The sequence below is a fragment of the Bactrocera oleae genome, chromosome 5 (assembly GCF_042242935.1).
Source record: "Bactrocera oleae isolate idBacOlea1 chromosome 5, idBacOlea1, whole genome shotgun sequence".
Lineage (NCBI taxonomy): Eukaryota > Metazoa > Arthropoda > Insecta > Diptera > Tephritidae > Bactrocera > Bactrocera oleae.
In genome coordinates, this window is record NC_091539.1 from 14,730,346 (window position 1) to 14,757,365 (window position 27,020).

The 27,020-nt window shown below is 35.3% G+C and overlaps 3 protein-coding genes across 6 annotated transcripts in view; 1 reads left to right on the forward strand and 2 right to left on the reverse strand.

Annotated features, from left to right (window-relative positions):
- Flo2 (flotillin-2) overlaps positions 1-27,020 on the forward strand; it is a 315,478-nt gene that overhangs the window by 31,293 nt on the left and 257,165 nt on the right. The gene's annotated exons all lie outside the window — the stretch shown is intronic.
- LOC106617466 (glucose dehydrogenase [FAD, quinone]) lies at positions 11,530-14,929 on the reverse strand. The gene has a single exon (XM_014234670.3). The coding sequence runs from the start codon at positions 13,731-13,733 to the stop codon at positions 11,871-11,873; it is 1,863 nt and encodes a 620-aa protein (XP_014090145.1). The 5' UTR covers positions 13,734-14,929; the 3' UTR covers positions 11,530-11,870.
- Positions 14,980-17,020, reverse strand: LOC106617470 (glucose dehydrogenase [FAD, quinone]-like). Its single transcript, XM_014234673.3, has one exon. The coding sequence runs from the start codon at positions 16,819-16,821 to the stop codon at positions 14,980-14,982; it is 1,842 nt and encodes a 613-aa protein (XP_014090148.2). The 5' UTR covers positions 16,822-17,020.

Sequence of the window (27,020 nt, forward strand, 5' to 3'; positions counted from 1 at the left end):
CCGTTTATGTTGGTCAATATATGTGATATTTCAAAGTTTTCATAAACATAATGTGCATTAACGCTGAATATGAATGAAATCGGTCTAGACTGTGGCTTAAGCCCCTTATTCCCATTGTAATAATTTCCTTTTCACCGACTATTTTTTTCTCATACACCTAATATTTTAATTTTAGTCTCTTTGGTTAAGTTTATATCACGTATATCTTATTTGAGTTAACTAAGTTGATTTTATTACCAATATTTCGGATATAAAGCAAAATATTGTAATGAGACTAAGTGAGTCTATGACCTATAACACTGGTAAACAAAATTAAACTTTTGTGTTTTATGAAGTTTCTAAATTGTCTTTCCTAATTTGACGACGCTGATTACAAATCTGTCCTCAGTTTCGTTCTAGCAGCTCTAGGTTTTAGTTTTCAGGAACTTCTTTGAGTAACGTTACTCGGCTTACTTAAATTAAGTTTTAGGACAAAAATTTACTAAATTTCACAACTAAACCGCTATGTCTACATTATGTTTAGAAACTGCCGTTCTATTAAAAAGGCCTATTTGAACTACTAAGCCATTACAAGTTTTAAGTGTTCTAGTTGTGTAACATCATTGCGTTTAGGGGCTAATAAAAAAAGGTCCACTTTAAAGTTCTTACTCTGATTTAAAACCGGCTATTAGGTCAGTCCTAAATACCAGTGAAGAACCTGTGGCTGCTACGTAACCTTCTTCAAAGGATGTGGAATGTTTTAAATATATCAGTACGATATTTCCGAAATTGAGTCAGAAAAAATTAAAGCTGGTATTTTTGACGGTCTTCAAATCAGGAAATTGATAAAGGACCAATATTTAACTGATTGTATGACAGATAAGAAGGAATATGCATGGATTGAATTTATTTGGGTTGTGTAAACTTTCTTAAAAAATAAAAAGTCTCCAGACTTCATGCAACACATTGAGCAGCTTATATTGCACTTCCAGAGACTAGGATGTAACATGAGCGTCAAGATGCACTTCCGACTTAAGGGAAGAACAAGGAGAACGCTTTCATTAGGATATTTGCACTATGGAAGAGCGACACCATGTTCGCTGGAATGCAAATATGATGGCAGATTACTGCTAGAGCATTAAAAACAGACTAATGTTTCTATTCATGCAAGAAAGGCACATAAAAGAAATTTTAGTTTTGTTGGCTAAAAATGTAATATGTTTCGAAAACTAGAGCTGCTAGAGATAAACTGACTACAGCTTTGGAATTGCAAGTATTTCGTTGGCTTGATCCTGGCGATTTGCGAGTGTACTAAATTTTCGGTTACACCCGTACTTAGCCCTTACTTTTTTTTTATTTTTAAATTTAACGATAAAAAAATCAATATAAAATGCATCTCAATATGGTTGCATGATCGTGAATTCATTCATTAACCGCTGCCACAGCTATTTGCCGTTAACGAATCAATTTTACGTCGCACTGTAATTACTGGTTAACGCCTTTGCGCCTAATTTTATGCTTCACTTGATAATTTTTTAAATTTGATTCGTTTCACTTGATTGCCGTAGAAACAGCGAAAGGTATGTGCCAAAAAGAGATGAAAAGTGTAAATTATAGAGTTTAAAAATTACATACAGATGTATGTTAATATACTATAAAAATGCAACGCTGCATATACTTTATTGTTACTTTTGTATTTGTAAATGTAAAGCATAAATAGTAAACATGCTACTACACCACCATTGCTTTGAGCAACGACATCAAAACATATTTTGAAATAAACCAGTTTTCCGTTGTTAATAAACCACCCCCTTGTACTGCCTGCATTGTTTAGGAACGCTGGATTTTAGGGTGAATCAATTCAGTTTTTCTTATTTCGTTTTTGTTTTTGTTTTTGTTTTTCTCTAAATATCTACGAATGTACAGGTTATTCAAATAGCCATCGCCGTCGCCACCGCCGTTGTTCGCATGACGCTAACCACCACTTTCACTCGACATTAATCGCATTTAATGTATCCCCGTAGGTAATGCAATTCACGTAATCGCCTCACCACCCCACTCGGCACGTTGTGGTTGTGTTGCATTTTTCTGGCATTTGCACTTTGGTCACGGGAAAGCCATATAGGCATCCGGCTCGACTCTCTTATTTGTTCACTCGTCTGCAAAAACAAAGTGAATTTTGTGGTGAAATTTTAATGAATTTTAAGGGTGGTTTTTCATGTTATGCATTTTTGTGTTGAAAGTGGGCGCGAGTTGAAATGTTGCATATTCTTTTCCACATACGCGATAATATTCCAATTTTTCATTTTCGTTCGCTTGAGTTTAGGTCGATTTGATGAAAGTTAATTCGCAATTTGTTGCAAACAACGTAAAAATCGATTTTTTTCAATGACCACAGGAAAACTCACATATAAATATACTTACATATACATTTTTTATAACACCAAAGGTCATGGTCCAATTTGCAAACACATTAATTTTTTTGTTTGACGAGATATCGTTAGGAAATTTGGCACGGATTACTGCTTAAGGCAACGGTACAATCTCCGAAGAAAGTAATCAACTCGGACTACTCTAGCATAGTATAGTTGCTATACAAACTGCTATTAGAAATGTACCTGTGAAGGTTATTATATTTTCGGTGCAGCCGAAGTTAACGTCTTTTCCTGTTTTTACTTTCCATCGTGAGTCAATTTTAATCCTTAAGGGTAAATCCACTCAAAAAAAAAGGAAAAAATACTACTTTCAAGAGTCTGACAAAAAATTTTATACTTGAGGGGGCCTTTTAATGTTATCTATTAGTAAATTTTCTACATTTGTAGGTATAGGGAAAAATCATTAACTTGAAATACAATTTTATAATTGACTTATTTAAATTGTACTTTTTTAATATATTGTATTCACTAACTTAAAGTGTAAATGGTTATTTGATAGAATTGAAAGGTGTCTTAATTAATTAAAGTGTAATTTTTTAATCAATTAAATTGAAGAATTAATCAACCCCAGCCATTTCGCTAGGTTCGTGTAAGGTGTGTCTACCGAGATCTTTCACTCTCAGCTGGCAAAAGCCGGTCAACAGAGCAGAAAGTGATATGATGATTCCACCTCCCCATGTAGCTCTGGCAAAGTGTGTTCGACAAAATATTTTGCTGCATCGCGTGTGAACCTATTGCACGGTGTCCAGATAGAAAACCTACAACTACGGCGTGATTGACTTTGCTAAGAGCAAGTAGTTCGGAGGACCTCTTACAATTAACTTTGGGTTAGAAGAATTCCACAGTCGCACTAGTTCTGGTTTTGTTGACCAGCGTCCATAGGTCCTGCGCTAGAATGCAAGAGGACATCAGAACATCCTAAAAAATATAGATTTAAAAATCAGCGTGACGTACTTTATTTTAGTTTTTGTATGGAAAATTTGCTTAACTGACATGAATTACTTTTTTTCATTAAATATGGAACCAACTTTTTATACTCTCGCAACTTGTTGCTACAGAGTATAATAGTTTTGTTCACCTAACGGTTGTTTGTATCACCTAAAACTAATCGAGTTAGATATAGCGTTATATATTGTATATATAAATGATCAGGATGAAGAGACGAGTTGAAATCCGGGTGACTGTCTGTCCGTCCGTCCGTCCGTCTGTGCAAGCTGTAACTTGAGTAAACATTGAGGTATCTTTATGAAACTTGGTACACATGTTACTTGGTAGCGTAAGACCGTTGGTGTTGCAGATGGGCGTAATTGGACCACTTCCACGACCACAAAACGCCATTAATCAAAAACAAATAAATTGCCATATCTAAGCTCCACAACAAGATATAAGACTCTTATTTGTTATACAAGATCACATTAGGGAGGGGCATCTGCAGTTTAATTTATTTTTAAAGTGGGCGTGGTTCCGCCCCCTAATAAGTTTAATGTGCATATCTCCTATACCACTGAAGCTATCATAACAAAATTCAGTTGGAACAAATGTTTTTAGCATCTCTATCGACTGTGTGAAAATGGGTGAAATCGGGACTCAACCCCGCTCACTCCCCATATAACGGTACTGTTAAAAACTACTAAAAGCGCGATAAATCAAGCACTAAACAAGCCAGAGACATTAAATTTTATCTCTGAGATGGTGTCAGATATTTTATAGGAACCACGTTCAAAATTAGATAGTGGGCGTGGCACCGCCCAATTTTAGCTGAAAACCCATATCTTGGGATCTCCTTAACCGATTTCAACCAAATTCGGTACATAATATTCTTCTCATATTTCTATGTTATAGTACGAAAATGGGCGAAATCGGATTTCAGCCACGCCTATTTCCCATATAACATCATTTTAAATTCCATCTGATTTTTTCACTTTCCAGTATGCAAATCAAGCAGCAATGATTATATCAGCGTGAATAATACGTTTAAAGTATGCCACCTTGTGACCAAAAATGATCTAAATTGAACCAAAACTGTGCTCCTAGGTACTGATATGGTGGCCATGTGCATATTATTTTTTTTAGATGATGACTCAAGTCATTAAATGATGACTCCTCACAGCGTGTCGAAATTTAAACGAGTGCCAGAGCCTACCTTTATAGAACTTCTTTAAACTCAGTTGCACCTTCTACGAGCTTTTTACACTCGGACAGTATATAAAATTAAATCACTCTAAACGGTATACCCTAATGTGCTGTTATTTACCTGTTTTTAAATAAGCGAATACATGTGTATGTATGTTTGTATGTATGTATGTGCATAACTTCTTTTCTATGAATTTCTACTAAATCCATAATATTCATGCTTGCACTTTTTGTACACAGTGTTGTTTTTCATCGCCTGCTACTTTAAAACGCATTGCCGTAACTCTCCCACCTACCGCTACGCAACTCTTGTAATGCAGTACACACATTTGTACATACAAATACACTGCATATTTATAATCATTCAAACATAAATATATCTACATATATATGTACATAAAGATGTATGCGCAATTGTAGGCGATTCCTTAAGCGTTTCCTTTGTTTATTGAAATTTGTCGTGCGCCTCGCTGTGGTTTTTAATTAACGATTTCCCATTTTCGACAGAAGTACCACTTGAACAAATGAATGTGTGGCTTCCTTTTTGTTCGAAATGAAGTCCTTTTTGTTTGCATTTATTTCACGACTTGTTGGGTGTTGAATTCGTTGCGCATTGATGGCTTGAAATGTATGTAAATGGCACGACATTTAAATGCTCGGCAGGGAGTTGCATTGATAAATGACGTTTGCGGCAGAGAGTGTAGAGGAGCATACATACATATATGCGTGTGAGCATATGATATATGGAGTTGGGAATTAATGCATTTAAAAGGTCTCTGAGCTGGCTGTAATGATATTCATTGATTATCATGTCACAATTTTGAAACCTCAATTCTTTTGAATATTGGTAATAATAATACTAAATAAAGAAAATTGTTTACAAAGATGTAAATATAGTAATTAACTTTTAGCACAACTTCAAATAATTATTAAAAACAAGAAAAAATGTGAACTGAGGGACTAGTTTGCGTATATACAGACAGACGGTCATGTCTAAATCAACTCAGCTCATCACGCTGATCATATATTTCAATAAAACAAACAGAATAAAAATAGTTCCAAATTAAAAACAACAACAATTTGTTTATAAAATTGTATATTTTGTTTATAAAAAAATTCGAATAAATTCAGCGTATCCTATTGGAAAGCTGAGAAAAAATCGTAGACATTAGGCCGACTAGTAGTTATTTTAATTATGAAATACTTTTCTTCGTATACACAAATGTTTAAAGGTATTTTTTCGAGTGTTGAATTTTTGAATATTCATGGCTCTAAAATTATAAAGCTTGAGTCGAAATAAAAAAATAACATAACAGACGTGTCCAAAAATTTGGCTCAAAGAACACAACAAAAAGTTTCGCACAAAAAAAAAATTAACAAAAATTTTGGATGATAAGACTCATATATATATACTATAAATATTTTTTTTTAATAGTGGCTTCGACTTTTTTTCTGGGTGTTACAAATTTCGTTGCAAACTTAATATACTCTGTTCAGGGTGTAATTATAGTTTGGGTGCCACTGTATATGAAACATCCAGCTTCAATAAATTCAATCAGTCGTTGCATACTTCTAGGCTCGATTGTGTATAACAGTTATGCAGATATTTTAAAGGTATTCATAACATTTTTTAAGTATAACCAGAGAATGGTAATAAATATTTATTAATAATAATATTTATACAAATATTTATTAATAATAAATATAGTAAACATTTATTAACATTCTTATTTTATTAATAAAAATATTTATTAATAATAAATTACTGCTTAAGGCAACGGTACAATCTCCGAAGAAAGTAATCAACTCGGACTACTCTAGCATAGTATAGTTGCTATACAAACTGCTATTAGAAATGTACCTGTGAAGGTTATTATATTTTCGGTGCAGCCGAAGTTAACGTCTTTTCCTGTTTTTACTTTCCATCGATATTTATTAATAATAATATTTATACAAATATTTATTAATAATAAATATAGTAAACATTTATTAACATTCTTATATTATTAATAAAAATATTTATTAATAATAAATATAATAAATCTTTATTAACATTCTCTGCTTCATCTCTTGATATGTGTATGTGTATACAACGGTTTCGGGTTTTCAAAAGATGCAAAAAATTTGAAAGAACAAATATTCCCATTAATTATGGATTACCTTCACTGACTTCCTTATAATGTCAACCTGTATTCAATATTTTTGGTGAATGGCTTAGAATTACATTTTTTTTTAAGCAAAAATTAATTTTTGAATAAACATTAGAAAAATTATAAATTTTCCTGGAAAGTATTTTAAACTGAATTTTTTTACTAATAAATTTTTACTAAGCGACCATCATTTACTGAATTTCATTGTACGAAGAAAAAAACCTAAAACTTAAATCCTGTATCAATTCAATATTTATTTTAAGTGAAACTACTTTTCGTTCGCTAATAAAATGCGTCGGTGGCAACGTAATTCTGTAGCGTTACAAATTTCCGTCACGTTCGCATATAAAGTGTCATCAAATTGCAATCTGAAGCTGTTTGAATAATTACATTGCTCTGTGTTATATACGAATGGCGTAAAACAAAATGGTTACAGAGTTGCCAGCTGTCTAAATTTTATATATTTTCATATCACAATAACTGTTAAGATAAAAGTTGTAATGCTTCTGAAGAGCCAAAGAAACATTTTAAAACATTTTTTGGCGATGGTTGCCTCATAATAAAAATGTTTACGTCAATCAAATTTAAATAAATTAATTAAATAAAGAACTAACTACTGGATGCTAACTGTATTTAATAAAGGCATTTATATTTGCCATATGCATTTTGAGTCGAAATATTTATTCCAATAAGGGAACTGCAAACTGTAAAGATTTATGAAAATTTATATTTGAAAACGATTTTGGTAAGGTTTCCACCTGTGTGAAATTTTATGAACAACAAAACTATAAAAGAATGAAAATGTTTAAGAAGGTTAGAAGAGAAAATATTTTTTGTAGAGAGCTGCCAGCTTTTTCAATTTTAAATTTGAGAAAATTGTAATTTATTACTTTAAGATATTTAATAAAGCTTACAGTTGAAAATATTTTTTAAAAGTATTGCCACCTGTTCAATTTTTCTATCATTTACTCTTTTACTTACAAATAGTTAAAATGAATGAAATATTGTAAGTTGGTCAAAAAATACACAGATTAAAAAAAAATATTGGCCGCATGTTTAAGTGGTACATACTATGTATGTATATGTGTATATGAGACAATTTTATTTAATACTTTCAATCGATTTTCATGTTTGAGTTCTTAATGTAGTATCTATAATTGTATTCGCTGCTTACGACACACGGGGAGAAGTTTAATTTTTATAGCGTTTAATATTTATTGATGTAGTAGGAAGAGTTTATTATAATCGATAACAAAGAACTCATTTTAGTAAAACCCTATCAGAAAATTTTATATATTCTTATCTTCGTTTATGAGTCATTTCTTCCGATTGTAATATATTTTGTTTTCCGACAAGCATTTTAGGTAAATCAATAAATTTGCCAGAAAATCGATGCTGACACCAACTGGTTATTTCTAAACATAAGGGCCACTTGTTAGCCAAAGCAGTTTCATAGTTATACAATATTAGATATTAGACAGACAGATATTGGGCCTTGTTTCTGCCACCGTTTTCGAATAAGTATGAGTTTCTTTTGAAATATTTTTTATGCTTGAAAGTCATTCTTAGATTTATTATTATTTATTAATGACGCTGCTTTTAAAAGCAATATTTTTTATGATTTGTGGATCTTTAGAAGGGTTTGATTGCCGAATGGCGTACATATACATAAGCTACTCTTATATTTTTGCTTAAACTCTGAGCTCTTTGCACTCCCTTGTAAATTGTTTTAAGTGTAGCTGCCAAATTAACTTTATAGTTCTTTAATACGAATCAGAAAATCATTTCCGTATGCGTTAAATTATTTGAAAAAACTTGTCCGATTGGCATGAAATCATAATTGCCTACGACAAACAACAACCATAACAAAAACAACAAAACAGATTGAGATAATTTAGCCAAGACAAGTTCAAAACAACAGACTGTTTATGACCAAAAAAGGGGTAAGCAGCGAAAAACCGAAAAGTGAAATGAAATGAAGCAATTAAATGTCAATAGCATGAACGCTCGAATAATATTATTTCAAAGTCAATGTCACACGGTAAAGGAAAAAATTGTTTACCGCACACCTACACCAACCTATACACATAAATTATGCACCGCCAGTATGTGGTTGTGTGTGTGTGTGCCTGAATTGCTTGTGCAACAGATCTTGTCGAAGTGCCAGCAAAACTATTTCTTCCACTCAATGTGAACCTTTGCATGCTGTTTTGCTTTTGCTGCAGTACGCTCGCACGCTGTCCCATTAATATTTTCTAGATAACGTTTAAAAAAAAATTTATTCAAATATAGAAATTTGCCATTTCGCCAAGAAGTGTGCTCAACCTACAATTTTATCATCTTTGAAAACATCAATTAAAGATTAATTAATGTTAATTGATTTTCAACAGTTTGACAACCGGCGTAGTATAGAGGCGCGTTTGAACAGTGGTTAGAAAAAGAAAGTTATTTGCCGGCAATCTTAATTGAACAATTAAAGAATTTCAGTAATTCAGCAATCCTAATTCTTCTCAATTTGGCATATAACGAAGCAACGAACTATTTCAATTAGTATTTATTTAAACATAAATAAATTAATAAATAATGACTGCTCAAATCAAATGTATAAAATTTGGCGCTAAAAATTATCGACAATTTGACCTCATATAAACTCAAAGAAAATCTCCATTAATATATTTTTAATTCACTACATACATATTTTAACAATAGTATTTCAAAATGGTTCGCCAGGATCGGATTAATCTCACAATCAAGACTACTGACTGAATGACAGAATTCTGTTGATTATAACACCTTTTTCGATTTTTAATAATTGGCAATTAACCTTTTGCAGAACAAAGACATATTGCAGTCCAAACCAGATTGTTTAATAAAGATATAAATATTTTTTAGACAGCTATGAACTAAAAATTGTGAAAACGATGACTGAATTATCATTTGAATTATCAGAGCTGTGGAGTAAGTAAATGATATTAACCTCACGACAAAATTGCAAAATCAATTCCGATACTTTCACTGATTAGTAGCCTCTTGAAAATATGATAACTCAATTAACATCTTGATTGACTTAATTAATTATGTTATAAGTAACCTCATTGCTCCTGTCAAATAATAAGCAACTATTTTTCTAATGAAGAACATCAACAATTATTAAGTCATCTCAGCAGCGTCAGTGATATAGCAACACCATTTTTGATTTGTCAGTTACCCTTTAGAAAATATGATAACTCAAATAACGTCTTAATTACTTCAGCTAATTGGGATAGCATAAAGATTTATTTATTAAAATTCGCACGGAGAATCCTGATTTGGACATTTATAAATATTGTATAGGTCTTTTTATTTCTTTTTTTTTCACTGAAGTAGGGGAAAGTAGTATTTTTCTAACTACTGCACTGCTACTAATCAGCAGTAGCTCCAGCCACCTTTTACAACAACTAGAACTTTTACATGAATCTTATTTAAGTGCCTGACACTTTTAAAGTGCATTCCAAACTTTCCGGTGCGAATTTAATCAAAGGAATAAATCCAAGATATATATATACATATACGATTTTAATCACAATTGATCTATCTACATAAAGAAAGTGATATATATCTAAATAAAAGACTACCCAAAATAAAAAATCGTATCGCACTCTGAAAAATCTTATTTTATTTTCTCAATCATACTCCTTTCTTTGCGTCTGTCTCCGGCCTATTTTTATATGACATACTTAAGGAACATATATACTCAAGGTTTCGCATCTTTTTAGTGAGTTGGTCGATTAGTTTCTCGAGTAAGCATCGTTCTTCCCCTCAACAAGTCAGCATTGTGTTTTCTGTATTAGAGTTACCATAAACACTGTATAGTTACTGATTAAACGTATATAATCACCATTTATAAAATGCCAAACCGTCTGTGCTTCCCATTTATGGTGCTTCACATCTTCTGTGAATTTGCGCAGCAATTTCTGGACAAAGATTATATATTTTTAAACAACCTGTAGTTGCAGTTGGTTGTCCTAGCAAATCGGAAAATTCTTTCCAGCGAGATGAAACTCTCTACTGAAGCAGAAAGCATCTTCATATTTCAGAGTTATAGCTTTAGCAGAGATACAAAATATATTTTATGTGGCTCCAAAAGTTCGAGTTTATTTATTTACACTTACTGCTAAACACAATATTTGTTCACTCGCATGAAACACCATCTTGTTGTGCTTAATGCGATTACGACTCTTTTTGGAGAGTAAAAATTGGTGACACTGTAAACTACTCAAATAAACTCTGAGTGTCTTAAATATTCAACTATATTTAGAAACAAATTTTTTATTGTCAGTCACTCCTCGTCACTTGAAAAAATTTGTTATTGTTATTTTTTTTATTATAAAATTTCACTCATATTTTGTTATATATTTTTTTCAAGTCTCCTTTGTATTGCAATTAATTTTGAAACATTTGAAATCGCTTTATTTACTACCATCTACGTGACTCAGTACATTTTTACGCATGTTCACCCTATGCCTTTCTTAAATTTGACATTTTATGCGAACACCCTCGAAAAAAACCCGTTCTGCAAAAATTACGCATAAATTGACTACACAATTTCATAATCTTCAAATAAAGTTTGGCGAAAAGCCGCAAAGCGAAGAGTGACAAAAAGTCGTGGTCAATTGGCAAAACGTCGAAGTTGAATGAAAAACAAACAGGCGCGAAAGCAAGTGAATGACCGAAATCTGATTTTCAAATCGAAATCGCTTCGAAAACTGACTCACAAAGCCGACGAATAGCAGCGTCGTTAATAATAATAGCACACTCCGAAGGCAACCAACAGACAGTAGTCAATGACAATGTTACAGTTGACACACGCTTAAAAGCATATTTATTGATACTTTAAAACTTAAGCATTAATTTTCAGTGCACTGATATTCCTATTTCACTAAAAGTATCTGTAAATATGTAGACTTAGAATGCTTCATTGATGCTCTACGATAATCTAAATGTTTAACTACTTGGCAACACATTTTTGCACACTTATTACAAAAAACTTAATTAAACTTATTTACACTTACTGCTAGCTTAGACCTAGCAAGTGCCCACCCTGTCTTACAAACTATTGTTGTCCCCTTTGGAAAGCTTGGAATATAAATACAGTTTATTTTTCTCTTAAAAGTACTTCAACAACCGCACCTCGTCACTGTTGGAAGCCGTGATCCTCTTTGATCATATCCGCCGCCTTTTCTGCTATCATGAAAACCGGTCCGTTCGGATGTCCGGACATGATCTCTGGCATGATGCTCGCGTCGGCCACACGCATATTCTTAATGCCATAGACACGCAGACGCGGATCCACCACAGCCGCCGGATCGGTTGACGGGCCCATTTTCGCCGTGCCTGAGTAGTGGTAGATGGTGAAAGTGAAATGACGCACGTGACATTCCCAGTAATCCCGTGTACCGAATTCAATACCCTTACACGTGGGTATTCTGCGGTTCCACACTTTGGCGTTGATCTTCTTGAAGCCCGGATAGTTGATCAGACTGATCGCCTTCTGCACGCCTCGCACGGAAATGTCGACATCATAGGGATGTGCATAGTAGTTTGAGTAGATGAGTGGATATTTCTGCGGATCGGTGCTCTTGAGCATGATGCGTCCACGACTCTTGGGACGCAATATCATGGGAAATATCATGAATGCATTGAGTTCTTTGTCTTCGATTTCCGCAAACATGGAATCGTAGATGATTTTTTTGAGACCAAAGGCACGCGATATCGCCGGGTTGGAGGACATTGAGCCGCCTACCAAAAACAGTTCAATATCTGGCCAACCATCCTTCAGTTGCGGGTGATCCAAGTCCCAGAAAGCCATAGCCTCACAGCCGCCGGGTGAACCGTAGGGACCCTCTTGTCGATTAAAGCGATTCACCAGCGTCGGATCAGCGAAATCTTCGAAATGCAACGATGTTGCATTGGTAGTGAACGTGACCGCAGGCGCTGTGTGATCTTGCAGATTAAAGCCAACTGCCAAGTCTGCAATCGGTTTAATGCCCATTTCACGCAAATGCTGTGCAGGTCCAACACCGGAGAGCATGAGCAGTTGTGGTGTGTTAATGGCGCCAGCGCTGACGATCACCTCACGGCGCGCGAGTATTTTGTGTTCGCGACCGTCGGTGCGCACCATTATGCCGTAAGCGGTTTTCGTAGTTGGATCGATGAGCACTTTTGTGACTAAAGCATATTTCTTTACGTGCAAATTACGGCGTTTACCCTTGAGCGGATACAAATAGGCGCGATTCGAACTCCAACGCGTTGAGTTGCGCGTGGTCGTTTGTAAGTAATTCACACCATTTTGAATGTGTCCATTGTAATCGCGATGTTGCAAACCATCTTGCTGCACCGCCTCCAAAAAGGCATCGGCAATCTTTGAACGCCAATTCACATATGAGACTTTCACAGGACCACTGCGTCCCACTAAATCTTCATCAGCATCTGGCACATTAGAACCTTCATATTTCTTGAAATATGGTAACACATCACGCCAACCCCAACCAACATTACCCAACTCTGCCCAGCGATCGTAGTCGCGTCGATTACCGCGCGTATACATCATATAGTTAAGCACAGACGAGCCGCCCATAACCTTGCCGCGCGGCCAATTGCAACGATTGTTATTCATAGCCAAGCAAGCGCGTTCCGAAGGCTGCGTGCGATACTTCCAATTCATTTCGCCCAGTTGCAGAAAATGCGCTACTATGGGCACATCCATTATAAGACTCTCTGGGCCGCCGGCCTCGAGCAGCAGCACCTTCCATTTTGGATTCTCTGACAAGCGCGCCGCTATTGCACATCCCGCCGTACCCGCGCCCACAACAATAAAATCATATTCCTTCTCCATTTGCAGGTTATTGTCGTAATTTTCTAAATTTGCGTCTATCTGGCCGCGACGCAGAAAGTCAAAGCTCTCTAGTATTACATTGCGCTCCTGCGCCCAAGTAAAGGCGCACAGCAGACACACTAGCGCTGATAGTAGCAGACGTGGTTGTAGTAAGAAAAACATTTTTACGTACACAATTTTACTTTATCAAAGTTTTTATAGACAAGTTTAAAAACCGCACATATTTTTATGCGCCCTCAGGAAATTCGGTACACTTTGCCGACTGTGCGCATACACAAGTTTCAAAGTTCTACAGTTATATAAGATTTAATTCCAATATTTTTTTTGATATTTTCAATGTTTTTATTTGCACTTTGCACTGGTTTCTATTTTTCTTGGCAAATATAACTGAATTCGTATGCCTTTTAAACAGCTTCTTAACGCTGCTACCGCGTTCTAGCCACTCTGCTTATATAATATTTGGTGTTGTTAGAACCGCGAGCCCGTTGTCTGCCCCGTTTGCAGTTTAGCGTGTTCTCGGAAACACGCGTCTTAACGCCGAGGAAACGTAACTTGGAATGCTTGCTGCTCGGCAGTTGTATGTGGTTTTAATAATCGTAGTGAATAGACGATGGCTAGTGCCTACTCTTCGGCAGTCAGCTTCTTCATCGATTTGCTTGATAAGCACAAAAAGCGAAACTAAATAGTTCAATGCGAATAAGCGCCAACATCGAACAGGTTGTCCAACAGCTTCAAGCTGAGCGTCGACGGCTAAAACGTTAGCACTGGCTTCGTCGTTGGTAATGACGCAAAGGTTTTTGGAGCAAATTAAGTTGCGCCAGCAGCGATAACGTTGTTGAACTTGCAAACTCATGCGCTTGTCGCTCCCTATGCTCGTCGCGCCGTTGCCGCTGGCATTGTGCACACGTTCGCGTGCTTTGTAATTGTGCGCTGGTGTGTGTTATTTTTGGTCTATGGAAAGTGAAGTGCCAACAGTCGATGATTTTCTAAGCGCTGTTGCGTGTAAAGCATGGCAAACTTTGTTCTTTTGCGTTTTCGCTTTCATGCCATTGTGCCGTTGCTACCTGACGGTGAACACGTTAAGCGCAATGCGCAACACACCGTGCGCTGTGACGTGGCGCGGCAGTCGACTATTTTAATTGCTTACTGAACTTGCGTTGCGCTTTTTTGACCTCGACGACTGAAAGAATACTCGAGTGACAATGCTGAATTACTCAAACACAATAGAGAGATGGCTTAAATAATTAACGCGATATTTTTTTAGTAGTTGCGATAACACGTCTTATAACTTAAAGTAAATTTATTTTCCTAAGTACAGCATCTCTTAAATACCTGAGAAAATTTTGCTAATAACTCGTTAACTATGACAGACGTTGTTTTTTAATAGTCTTAACAACTTTCTATGTCATCAAATATAGTTATAGTCCTGCTTAATCATATCGGCTGCTTTCTCTGCTATCATAAACACAGGTCCATTAGGATGTCCCGCTATAATTTGCGGCATTATACTGGCATCTACCACTCGCAATTGGTTGACGCCATATACGCGTAATCTTGGATCAACCACAGCCGTTGGATCTGTAGCCGGTCCCATTTTTGTTGTGCCGGAGTAGTGGTAGATGGTGAAAGTGAAATGTCGCACGTAGCACTCCCAGTAGGCGCGCGATTTATATGGCACTTTAGCACAACCGGGCATAACGCGTTCTAACATACGCGCATTAATTGCCTTAAATGCGGGCTTTTCTATCAAACTAATTGTCTTTAGCACACCGCGCACTGCTATATCTAAATCGTCGGGATGGGCAAAGTAGTTTGCATACAAAAGCGGGTATTTGAAAGGATCATTACTCTTAAGCATAATGCGACCACGACTCTTGGGACGCAGGATCATGGGAAATATCATGAAACCGTCGCTCTTGACATTACCGAACATGGTGTTATAGGTGTCCGGCTGTATGCCAAAAGCGCGCAGAGTCGCCGGGTTCTCATCAAAGGACCCGGCTATTTGAAACATTTCCAAATCAGGCCAACCATCCTCTAGCCCCGGTTGTCCCATATCCCAAAACGCGATTGTTTCTACAGCGCCCGGTAAGCCGAATACTCCCTTGCCATCTATGTATTTCATTATATTGCTAGTTTCGAAGTAATCTGTAGTTCTGATGGAGCTAACATTGGCGGTGAACGAAACTGCTGGCGCAATGTGATCCTGTAGATTGTAGCCGACAGCCAAGTCTACAATTGGCTTAATGCCCATATCGCGCAAATGCTGCGCAGGTCCGATACCGGAGAGCATTAGCAGCTGTGGTGTGTTGATGGCGCCTGCGCTTAGTATCACCTCTCTTCTTGCGCGCACCTGGTAAGATTGACCGCCAGTGCTTAATATCACACCGTAAGCAGTATTTGTACGCGGCTCTATCAACACTTTAGTAACTAATGTATTTTTTTTCACATGCAAATTGGCACGTTGGCCTTTATGCGGATAGAGGTAGGCGCGATTGGAACTCCAGCGCATACCATTGTGTATTGTGGCCTGTAGATAAGATACGCCGGTTTGTATGCGCCCATTGTAGTCACGGTACTTCAAGCCATCCTCCTGTGCGGCTTGCACAAAAGCCGCTGAGATCTGCGAACGCCAGGCCGGATACCCGATTTTCACTGGCCCTTGACGCCCCACATAATCACGTTCAGCGTTGGGAACTTCGGAGCCTTCGAATTTTCGAAAGTAAGGCAACACTTCGCCGTAGCTCCAACCCTCATTTCCCAACGCTGCCCAACGGTCATAGTCGCGCCGATTGCCACGTGTGTACATCATATAGTTGAGCACCGATGAGCCGCCCATGACTTTGCCGCGCGGCCAATTACAACGGCGATTGTTCATGGCGAGGCAATACTTGTTCGACGGCTGCGTGCGGTAGTTCCAATTTATTTCTGTGAGTTGTAGAAAGTGTGCCATGATTGGTATATCCATAGCCATATTTTCGGGGCCACCGGCCTCGATCAGCAGCACCTTCCAAGCGTGATTTTCGGACAAACGCGCCGCTAGCGTGCAACCCGCCGTGCCCGCACCGACGACAATAAAATCATACTCATTTAAGAGTTGTACATTATCGTCCACATGTTCGATATTTAGATCATTTTGGCCACGTCGCAAAAATTCGAATAAAGTTGTTATGATATTACCACGTTGCGCATGCGAGACGCGACTGGCATTTGTGAGTAAAAAAAAAATTAAAACTAATCTCGTCCACATCTCAGCCTCCTTTTATTTATCTATTGTTTGTGAAATTTATTAAAATCATTAAGCGCAATTTATATGGGTCACACTTCACTGTATTTGTCACACACCAATTTTGATCATTCGTATTATCAGCGCATGCGCGCCTTGAAGTTTTCTGTAAACCGTGTATGGATTCGCCACTGTTCCGCGAAGTTCTGTGCCATCTAACCGACCGTTGATTCCATATAAAGATTCTAATGCTAAAAAGTTCATTAGAATATCAGAGAAGAAAACGAAAGCGCTTTAAAATGCATATGTACAATTTTATTATAGGCAGTTACCTATGTAAATATGTGGGTATATATGTACTTGTATTGTCATGCTCATCAGGGAGAGTTCGCTTACTAGCGCTCTATCGTGTTACGGTTCATTGAACGTAATACTTATTCTCTTAACTTCTAGCGAATGTTTAATTGCGAAACATAAAGCATTTAAAATTGAAATTTAGTAAATGATTAGCTGGCACAGTGGTATGAGGTTGATGAATTCACACATGAGAAATAAATATTTTGTATATTATATTTTTTAAAAATTGTGACCTTAAAACTTTTTTTTGCGTTATTTTAATTTTATTCGGAAGTTATTATCGCTGGTGTTTAAATTTCCGATAAATTTCAAAACTTTGGTTTGAAAAAAAAAAAAATAATAACATATATGTGTGCAACAAAATATTTGAAAAATTTTTTTTTTATTATTTTGATGATTTTTTTTAAACATGTCGCGAAATTTTAAAACTTAATTTTTGGATTTTTTTAATAGTATTTTATGAACACTTTATAACTTTTTAATAATGTTTTAGCCACAAATAATTACAATTTTTTTTAAATATTTGTATACAAATTTTTTTTTTTTATTATTTCACATGGAATTTTTCGTAAATCTTTAATTTAATTTTTTTTATTATAATCATCATTATTATATATTTTTTTAAGTTCTGTTGAGTAGTTTTAAAAAGTCGCTACAATATAATTATTTTTACATAGGACTTCGGTATCATAATATAATAATAATTTTTATAAGCCATTAATTTATTAACCTAGTTTCGAAAATAATTTTTTATTTAAAGTTTTTTATTTTAGTATAATTTTTTGCTATATTTTGGTTGGGACATACATTTTGTTTTAATTATTTAGTTAACAAATTATAATGCTTAAATAACACTGGTCTACAGTGGTTTTGTTACCCTAGATATAAAATCGATTTTGGATATATATGAGCCCACAGTTCATGAAACAATCAATGGGTTTGTAAGATTTGCTCTCGTTTATTTTTAAATCTTTATTTCCATTTTACAGTACAAAAAACAGAAGACAAATTACATATATATTTCGAATGTAAGTTAGTTTTGATAAATAAGGAAACATCGAAGTAAACAAATAGACAAATGTCGAAAGCATATGTTATATCTCAATTAAACGCCTTTTATGAGCATTTCCTTTATAATTTTCCAGTCGACAATCACTTTTTAAGGATCAACAATATTCTGCCATAATGGGATGATTAACCTTGATTCCTTTCGTCGCTAACTTTTAAATCCTTATAAAATGGCTCTATCATTATCTCACTATATTTTCTTAAATTATCCGAAAATGTATTCATATGATGGCGAAGATAGTTACCAGCATATTTTGCAAAATTTCTTCATAATTAGGTGGCTTATAGTAACTGGGAAAATTTCGGCAATCAACACTTCACTTTTCCCATCTTTACTTTTTGGAAAAGTTATAACTTTGATAAAATCTGTATTTTTCATGAATCGCTGTATTTGAAGACCTTTTAACTTTTCCATACCAAGCTTTGGACATCTTTTTACTAATTTAAGTTAAACAATATCCTCTCACACCAACGCTTGCAACGCTTTGACACTTGATCACGTATTAAATCACTGAATTTATTTTGAGAAAATAACTTTGGTGTAAATGTTTTACCCTCTTCTTTATGTCTATTTATAGACTGTACCGATATCTGGGTATTTGGCGACATCATTGTTGCTGAATAGTCCATGCGAATTACTTTTGAAACGAAAGCGAAATTTTCACTGAGTACAAAAGGGCATTTTGTAGACTGTAATTCCAGATATATCCACGTTTGGTTTTTAGTAAAACCTTCAAACTTCCCGCATAATTTTTCGCATATTTTCGGTAAGGACTTGCAATATTTTCATGAATAAGGTCGTTATCATGGACACTTGTAAGCATCAAAATTTGCTAGTTATCCAGGGAAAAAAAAAATTTATTCTATTTTTCATTTATAAATTTTCGTTACTTTTAATAAAATGGTTTTATTTTGAAGCTTAGAATTGCAAAAAGTAGATTTTTAATACATTTAATCGTGTTACACTAATTTATTTAAATTAGTGAAGTTTTATTTACACAAAACATCTGCGATTAGAACTCTTACAGTTCTGCTTCAAGCCTTGAACTAACAAGCGCATCAATACAGTTGAGTCTATCTGTATAATCCAATTTCTGAACCTCAATTCACAAATCATCATTACGCTAAAACCTCCCGAGAACTTACCATCGTGGCACTTCTGACCCTGTAAAGAAAAGATCACCTACGTATTCCTGGTTCCAATATTGTTGTTTCTATTCAACAGCAAGAAATAAAAAAAAATATCCACACCATTTTATAGTAAATTCAATATTAATGGTTCTTGTCTCATTTTTGGAATTGCAATTAATATTTCTATAATAAATAATTAATTCTATCCGTGGCTCTCAATAAAATGTTTGCTACAAAGAAAATGCTTATCATTTCACAGGATTCATTATGGTCTTCACTGTTTTTATTATTATTATTATTTTTTTTTTTTTTTGAATTCATAAAAAAGTGCCTTGATCAATAGCTGTAATAAAAAGTCGTGAGGCCGGGAGTAAGTACATAGTTGTCACAATATTTATTTCAACAAAATTGAATAAAACAAGAAACAACGTCAAATGAAAACGTTTTCCATACAAGCACTTGATTCCGATCGATTAGTTTGTGTGGCAGCTAAAATAAAATTAAAAATCCGACGTTTACTTCTGGGTATTACAAACTTCGTGGCAAACTTAATATACCCTGTTCAGGGTATAAAAATAATATCTTGTAATAATACAGTTTAATTTTATTCTTTACTTATTGTACTTTCTTTTGTTAGAATTAATATTGTATTTTCATTCTGTGGCGGTAAATAATTTTTATATATACATTTTATTATATATTTATAAGTTTGTTGCCCAAATATTATGCCACTCTTAACCACGGTGCAACAAGAAGAAAGCACTTACCTTTGTACCTGGTTGCTGTTTTAACACATTTACACTTTTTTCTCTCGTTTACATGCTCTCAGCAAAAGCAAAAAACAATTAAAATAACAATAACGAACTTTAGCTTTGTTTTGTTACTTTTGATTTCACGAGTGTCAATGTCATGGTCAGCACTCAGATCAGCGCTAACGCTGCGGCGGCTGACATTTACTGCTTGTTGTTGCAGACGCTGGTGCGAGACGTGTTTTAGCAGCTTAAAAAGCATCCGCTTATTCATTTAATTTGTATGCACAGCTTGATAAAAAATTAATTTCATGCGATCTTATTTATTTGTGTGTCTAAGTGTTCGTAAATGACGGCTTTCATTCTAAATCTAGTTTAATTTTTCTATAAAAACTTTTAGATTAAGGAGTGCTGAACCTGCCTGTGAATAATTCATACAAAAGTTCTTACTGCTCGGACCTCATAGTGTGTTGGCCTTGATTCTGGTGATTTTTCTGTGAGGAATCGTTGTCCATGTTGAGTGAATTCTTATATTTATCCAGATATTAATGTATATTTGCATTTGTAATATATACTTATTCCATTTATCGCAATATATCTGCAGTTGAGCACATTTGTCTGTCACACGTAGGATCTCATCGATCTGGCGACCAACCTAAAAACCATTTGCTCGTTTGCAATTTACCATTAACATTATCATAAAAGATAATGACTACGCAACGGAAAGTCAACTGACGACAAATTACGCAAATGGCTTCGCAAATACATAGTTATGTATACAGGGTGCGCCATCTGTCACGTGGGTATGTAATCTAGACAGAAGTTTGTTTATTTATAAGCTCATTGAGAATTACAAAAATGTGCGATACGTATGAAACTGAAATTAAGGATGCGAAATTTGTATGTTGGTATGTAAGGTAGATAAGTAGGAATGCGGCGCCTTCGGATTCAATTAGGGTTATTTTGATACACTATCATAAGACCTTTATAAAGTTGCCCTCAATGAAACTACTTATCTCCGTTTTGATTTTTGTAGATAGCCATTCAAGGTTTGGTACCTTATGAATTCCAAGAGTTCTCTGTCGTGATCGAGCTGTATTCTTATTTCCTTTAAGTTTTAAGCTGCGGCAAATATTATTTAAGACATTCTCATTTTTAACGCATTTTATCGAAATGGCTAATGCACCGTTATGGTAGCTGTAAGTCTGTATATACTTTTCCTGAACCTATTTAATAAGTTCTTAGTTTTTGTCATGTCATACATTCGCCATATCCGCATCGTTATTTTGCATTTGGCTATAGATATCCATCTGTTGTGAGGTATTTCTTCAATGTTTGTATTGGGCTCCCTTTTGATTGTTACCAGCGGGCGCGAGAGGCCGAAAATGTTCCATGTGTAATGGACATGTGGAGTTGACCTGCCAGTGAGCTTAATGTCTTCCTACATTTGTTGACTACGCTGAAATTAATTTTCTGTGTATATGGTGGCTTTCTGTATCCTCCCCCATAGTTATTTAGTAGAAGTCCACAGGCCTTCTCTATGCCTAGTACTTCTGCTTAGAAAATGCTAGCTGAGGTTGGTATGAGGATAGAGAGAGAGGGAGAGAGAGAGATGTGAAAACCCTCGAAGTATACCTCCATCCCTACTCCACCATCGATTTTGACCCGTCGGTTTAGATTGAGATAGTATTCTCCTCCCCTACTAAACCTCTTCTCCAGTCACGTCTAGAGGGTATTCTCACCTCGGTATGTAAACACTGAAAGAAAAACCACCTTTCTTTGCAATTAATTTTGACTAATTCTGTTTATAACAAAAATCTAGTTGCTGCCTTTATTTGCAAAGAAAATCTAGCCATTTTTATTGAGCAACGCGGGTAGTAAGCGACAATTTTCTCCCTGAGTTCATCGTGATTCCGAACTTGCTTTTCGAATGATTCAACAAAGACAAGTCATGAGATTCAGATCTGGAGATCTCGAAGACTAGTCAACGTTATCTCTTTTTGATATAAGCCGACAAGTGAATTTTTGTTGCAGAAGCTAAAAAGTTAGATTCGAAATGCGGCACGGCCGGTCGCATTATTGAAACCAGTAATCGCTAAGATCATCTTACGCAACCACAATGAGCCAATATCCATTAATATCGATTTTCACTGGCTTTTTCGTTTTTTTTTTTTAACCTTGAACAGTTTATTTTAAGTTTGCCAAGAAGTTTGTAACACCAAGAAGGAAAAGTCAGAGACCCTATAAAATATATGTATACATACGATATATAGCTGGCTGGCCTAGGCAACACTAAGTGTTGCCAGGTGCAATCTGACATTTCCATTGGAAAGTTTGACATTTTTTAGCATAACATCACTCAGAACGTTTTGTCATTTAATCGTGAATTGTTTTATTTACACTGAATTAAAAAATTGATCTCGGCCAAAAAATGGAATTAACTCGTGAACATTTTCGTGCGATCATTTTTTACAACTTTCGACGTGGATTATCACGACAAGAGTGCATCGATGAACTAAAATCTTTGTATGCCTCTGAAGCACCATCCTATAGCACTGTGAAAAACTGGTACAACGAATTCAATCTTGGCTGACGCTCGCTCAAAGACGAATTTCGTGAAGGTCGTCCAAAAACAGCCGTTGTGCCAGAAAACATCTGTGCATCTGTCCTTTGAACTGAACAATAGTAATCAACTGCTTGTATGACAAACTTTTTTATTTGATTTTATATCTTCACGAATTTCGTCATGAGTTATTTCCTAAGCAATAATGTAATCTTCGATCTTATAGCTGCCATACAAACTGAACGATCGGAATCAAGTTCTTGGAAGAAACCTTTGTATTTGTATAGGGTATAATAGCTTCGGTGCAACCGAAGTTAACATTTTTTCTTGTTATTTTTTTGTTTTTTTGGAAAAATTATTATCCAAATAACTATATTTAGAATCGTGCTGAAGTTTAAAAATCATAGCTTACCTGCTCAGTCGGTTAGTATAATATATATTAATTGTAGACAAACGGACATAAAAGATGATGCCCCTGTATGTAGCTGGTAAATAAGGCAGATAGCGTAAAATAGAATATAAGGCACATGAATTCAGAAAACACTCCCAAATATCAGTTATAATAGCGTATTAAAATTTAACCTGCGACATGACACAAAAAAAAATACGATCAAAAAGCTTACGGAAATTAGAACGAAGCTCTAAATTAGATACATAAAGTTGATGTAAAATATATATTGTATATAAATAAACAAGCTAAAGTCACAACCACTGAGAGATTTTAAAAGTGTTTTAATTGCCGTGATATTTGACTTTTGTTCTCGCTTGGCAAAATGAGAAGCTAAAAATTTATGTGACATGAGTTTGTCGAAACCTCAAAGAGGATTAAAAATTTTTAAAAATAATAACAAATAAATCTGCAATTTCGATATAAAGATATGCTAATCTATAAACCATTAAAGCCAATAATAAATAATAATATACCATAAACGAATAACACCAGCACCAAAGAGAATGGTGTGTAGACGAAGTTATGGACCAAGATCAGGCATTATTGAGACTTTGTTACCGTACCTCAAGCCAAAAGGCAATGAGCGCACAGTATTTATGTGCGCAACTGCAGCAAATCTCTTGGTAACTTATTTTGACTGGTCCATAATGCCCCACATAGTCTATATCAGCATAATTTAGAGCCTTCTTTAAAAAAAAAAATTTGGCAATATGTTGCCGTAACTCCAGCCCTAGATTCATAACTCAGCCATAATAGTGGACATTTTTTAAATCATATAATCGGCCGATGGTTATTCATGGGAGACAATACGCGCTTTAAAGTGCCTTATGATCGACGTCATTAATGATACCGTCATTAATGATATATCCGTGGCTAGGGTTTCGGGTCCACCAACCTTGATGAGAAGCACCCTACAACCATATCCGCACCAACGATGATAAAGGCTCCATTGTCCAACTTTTGTCAGACTGAGGTTGAAATATATCGGCAGTCTTACCTTTGGATCGACATAGCCGAAACTGACATTAGCCACCTCAACGAATTTGTGATCGGGTCAAAGCGCTTCGTCGACTTATGAGCGTCATTATGATTAATCTAATAGGAGTTCTTGGTTCAATGAGCCGGATTAATAACCTGTTCAAGGGAGATCCCTGTTAAGATCGACAATTTAACATAACCTAAAGTCACATTAGAAATTGCTTACAAAGCTAGTCAAGCAGCGAATTGTGATAGAAGGAGCTTTAACTTTACATAATTGCCACTGAAGTTTGACGTAGGTGACGTAATTATTACAGTTTTTCTATGGCATGGTAATCTTACAACTTTTTTAAATGTATTATGTTAATATAGTTGCCAAACAATAAAATTAAGCTGAGTCTGCACATCCAAACGGAAAGCTTTTTATTTATTTTTTGGAATTTTCATAATATGGACCGGTATTTCCAGCAATACATCCATCCTTTCTCTCTTTATTCCTTCATTCGTCATATCAGGTTCTGATAAACTTCTTTCTTTCTTGCTGAAATATGAGCGGATGTAAAAGATGCTTAAACTTAAACTAAACCTTACGGTGAATATCTTAATTGTTTTTCATGTCGTTTGCGCGCTTTAATTGCATAGCTTAGGCGTATAGGCCATGCGGTCCGACAATTGGGCGAACGAAATGGTTGTTCGTGACCAACTCGCAGCATTTTGAAATAACAATAATCTGTCAAATCATACAACAACAACAATACACATGTGCATACAAATGTCAAAACAATGGCGAATTTTCAGTAGTCATTCTGTGGTTGACTAACGGATGTCCATGAAGCTTACAGGGTGCTCGCATATGTGTGCGTCAGCACCCCCATAAATACAAGTGCCCGTATATAATTAAGTTTAATGCTACACAAAATTTTCCCCCACTACTGTTTTGTGGTAGCACAGTGCGCACAATAATTATACATTTATCGTTTCATTTACAATGGCATAGAGTAAATAACTACATATGCACACTAATGTGCGACATGCATGCATGGAATTATTGATTAATGACAAGAGAATTTCGAAATGAAGTAATCAAATACATAGTTTTTGCGGTCTTTCTCATTACAGCTACAATTAGTATGCAAGTTTCTGAACTATAAAGCAATGCAAAACACAGAACATCGTAAAAAATTGTAAAATATTTTTATTATTAGTTCATAATGTCACAATTCATTTTCGCATACAAATGAATATCTTGAGTGATTAATTATTTCCTATATCGACCTTTTGTTAAAATGTGTGTTTTGTTTGTTGACATTCCATATTTAAAATCGTATGCAACTCGAATCTTTTTGAACATCAATGGATTACGAGAAAATTACATAAAATCGGTAATTGTAGTAATTTTTCTTACTAAAAAATTATTTCAATATTTTAAGAATAAACAAGTAAGGAAGAGCTAAGTTCGGATGTAACCGAACATTTTATACTCTCGCAAAGTCAAATGGTATACTCGTTTGAGATTTCTTTGTGGATTGACTGATATTTTCGGTAGAAGGTCAACTATAGGCACTGGGGTCCACATATTCAGTACCTAGGGGCTTGAACAGTTTTGGTTCGATTTAGAAAATTTTTGGTCACAAGGTGGCATACTTTAAACGTATTATTCACGCAAAGTTTTACGCCGATATAATCATTGTTGCTTGATTTGCATAGTGGAAAGTGAAAGAATCAAGTGGTATTTAAAATGGTGTCATATGGAAAATAGGCGTGGTTGTAATTCGATTTCGCCCATTTTCGCACTATGACATAGAAACATGAAAAGAACGTTACGCACCGAATTTGGTTAAAATCGGTTAAGCAGATCTCAAGATATGGGTTTTCACCTAAAAGTGGGCTGTGCCACGCCCACTGTCTAATTTTAAACGCGGTTCCTATAAAGTCATCTTATACCATCTCAGAGATAAAATTTAATGTCTCTGGCGTGTTTAGTGCTTGATTTATCGCGCTTTTAGTAGTTTTTAACAGTACCGTTATATGGGGAGTGGGCGGAGTTGCCACCCGATTTCAACTATTTTCACATTCAATAGAAGTGCTAAAAACATTTACTTCCAGTGAATTTTGTTATTATAGCATTAGCGGTTTAGGAGATATGCACATTAAACCTATTAGAGGCGGGACCACGCCCACTTTTTAAAAAAATTTTTAACTGCAGATGCCCCTCCCTAATGTGATCCTGTGTACTAAATAACAGTCTTATATCTTATTGCGGAGCTTAGTTATGGCAAGTTATTTGTTTTTGATTAATGGCGTTTTGTGGGCGTGGCAGTGGTCCGATTACGCCCATCTGCAATACCAACCGTCTCACGGTACCATGAAACATGTCTACCAAGTTTCATAAAGATATATCAATTTTTACTCAAGTTAGAGCTACAGCTAGACAGACGGACAGACGGACGGACGGACAGACAGTCACCCGGATTTCAACTCGTCTCTTCATCCTGATCATTTATATATATATAACCCTATATCTAACTCGATTAATTTTAGGTGATACAAACAACCGTTAGGTGAACAAAACTATTATACTCTGTAGCAACAGGTTGCGAGAGTATAAAAAACAAAACAAAAAAACGTTAACAATTATACCCTTCACAAATAAAAGTTTCCGTACAAGAACTTCATTTTGATCAGTCAGTTTGTATGGCGGCTATTTTCTATAGTGGTTTGATCTGAACAATTACCACGGAGATTTTACCGTTGTTTTAAAAAATAGTCCATGCCAAATTTCGTGAAGAAATCTTGTCAAATAAATACGTTTTCCTTTCAAGAACTTTGTTTGAATGTTCAGTTTATATGGCAGCTATATGCTATAGTGGTCCGATATGGGCGCTTCCGACAAATGAGCAGCTCTTTGTAAAAAAAGCACTAATCG

Coding starts and splice junctions, on each gene's coding strand:
- LOC106617466 (XM_014234670.3), bottom strand. CDS start 13,733: ATGTTTTTCTTACTACAACCACGTCTGCTACTATCAGCGCTAGTGTGT.
- LOC106617470 (XM_014234673.3), bottom strand. CDS start 16,821: ATGTGGACGAGATTAGTTTTAATTTTTTTTTTACTCACAAATGCCAGT.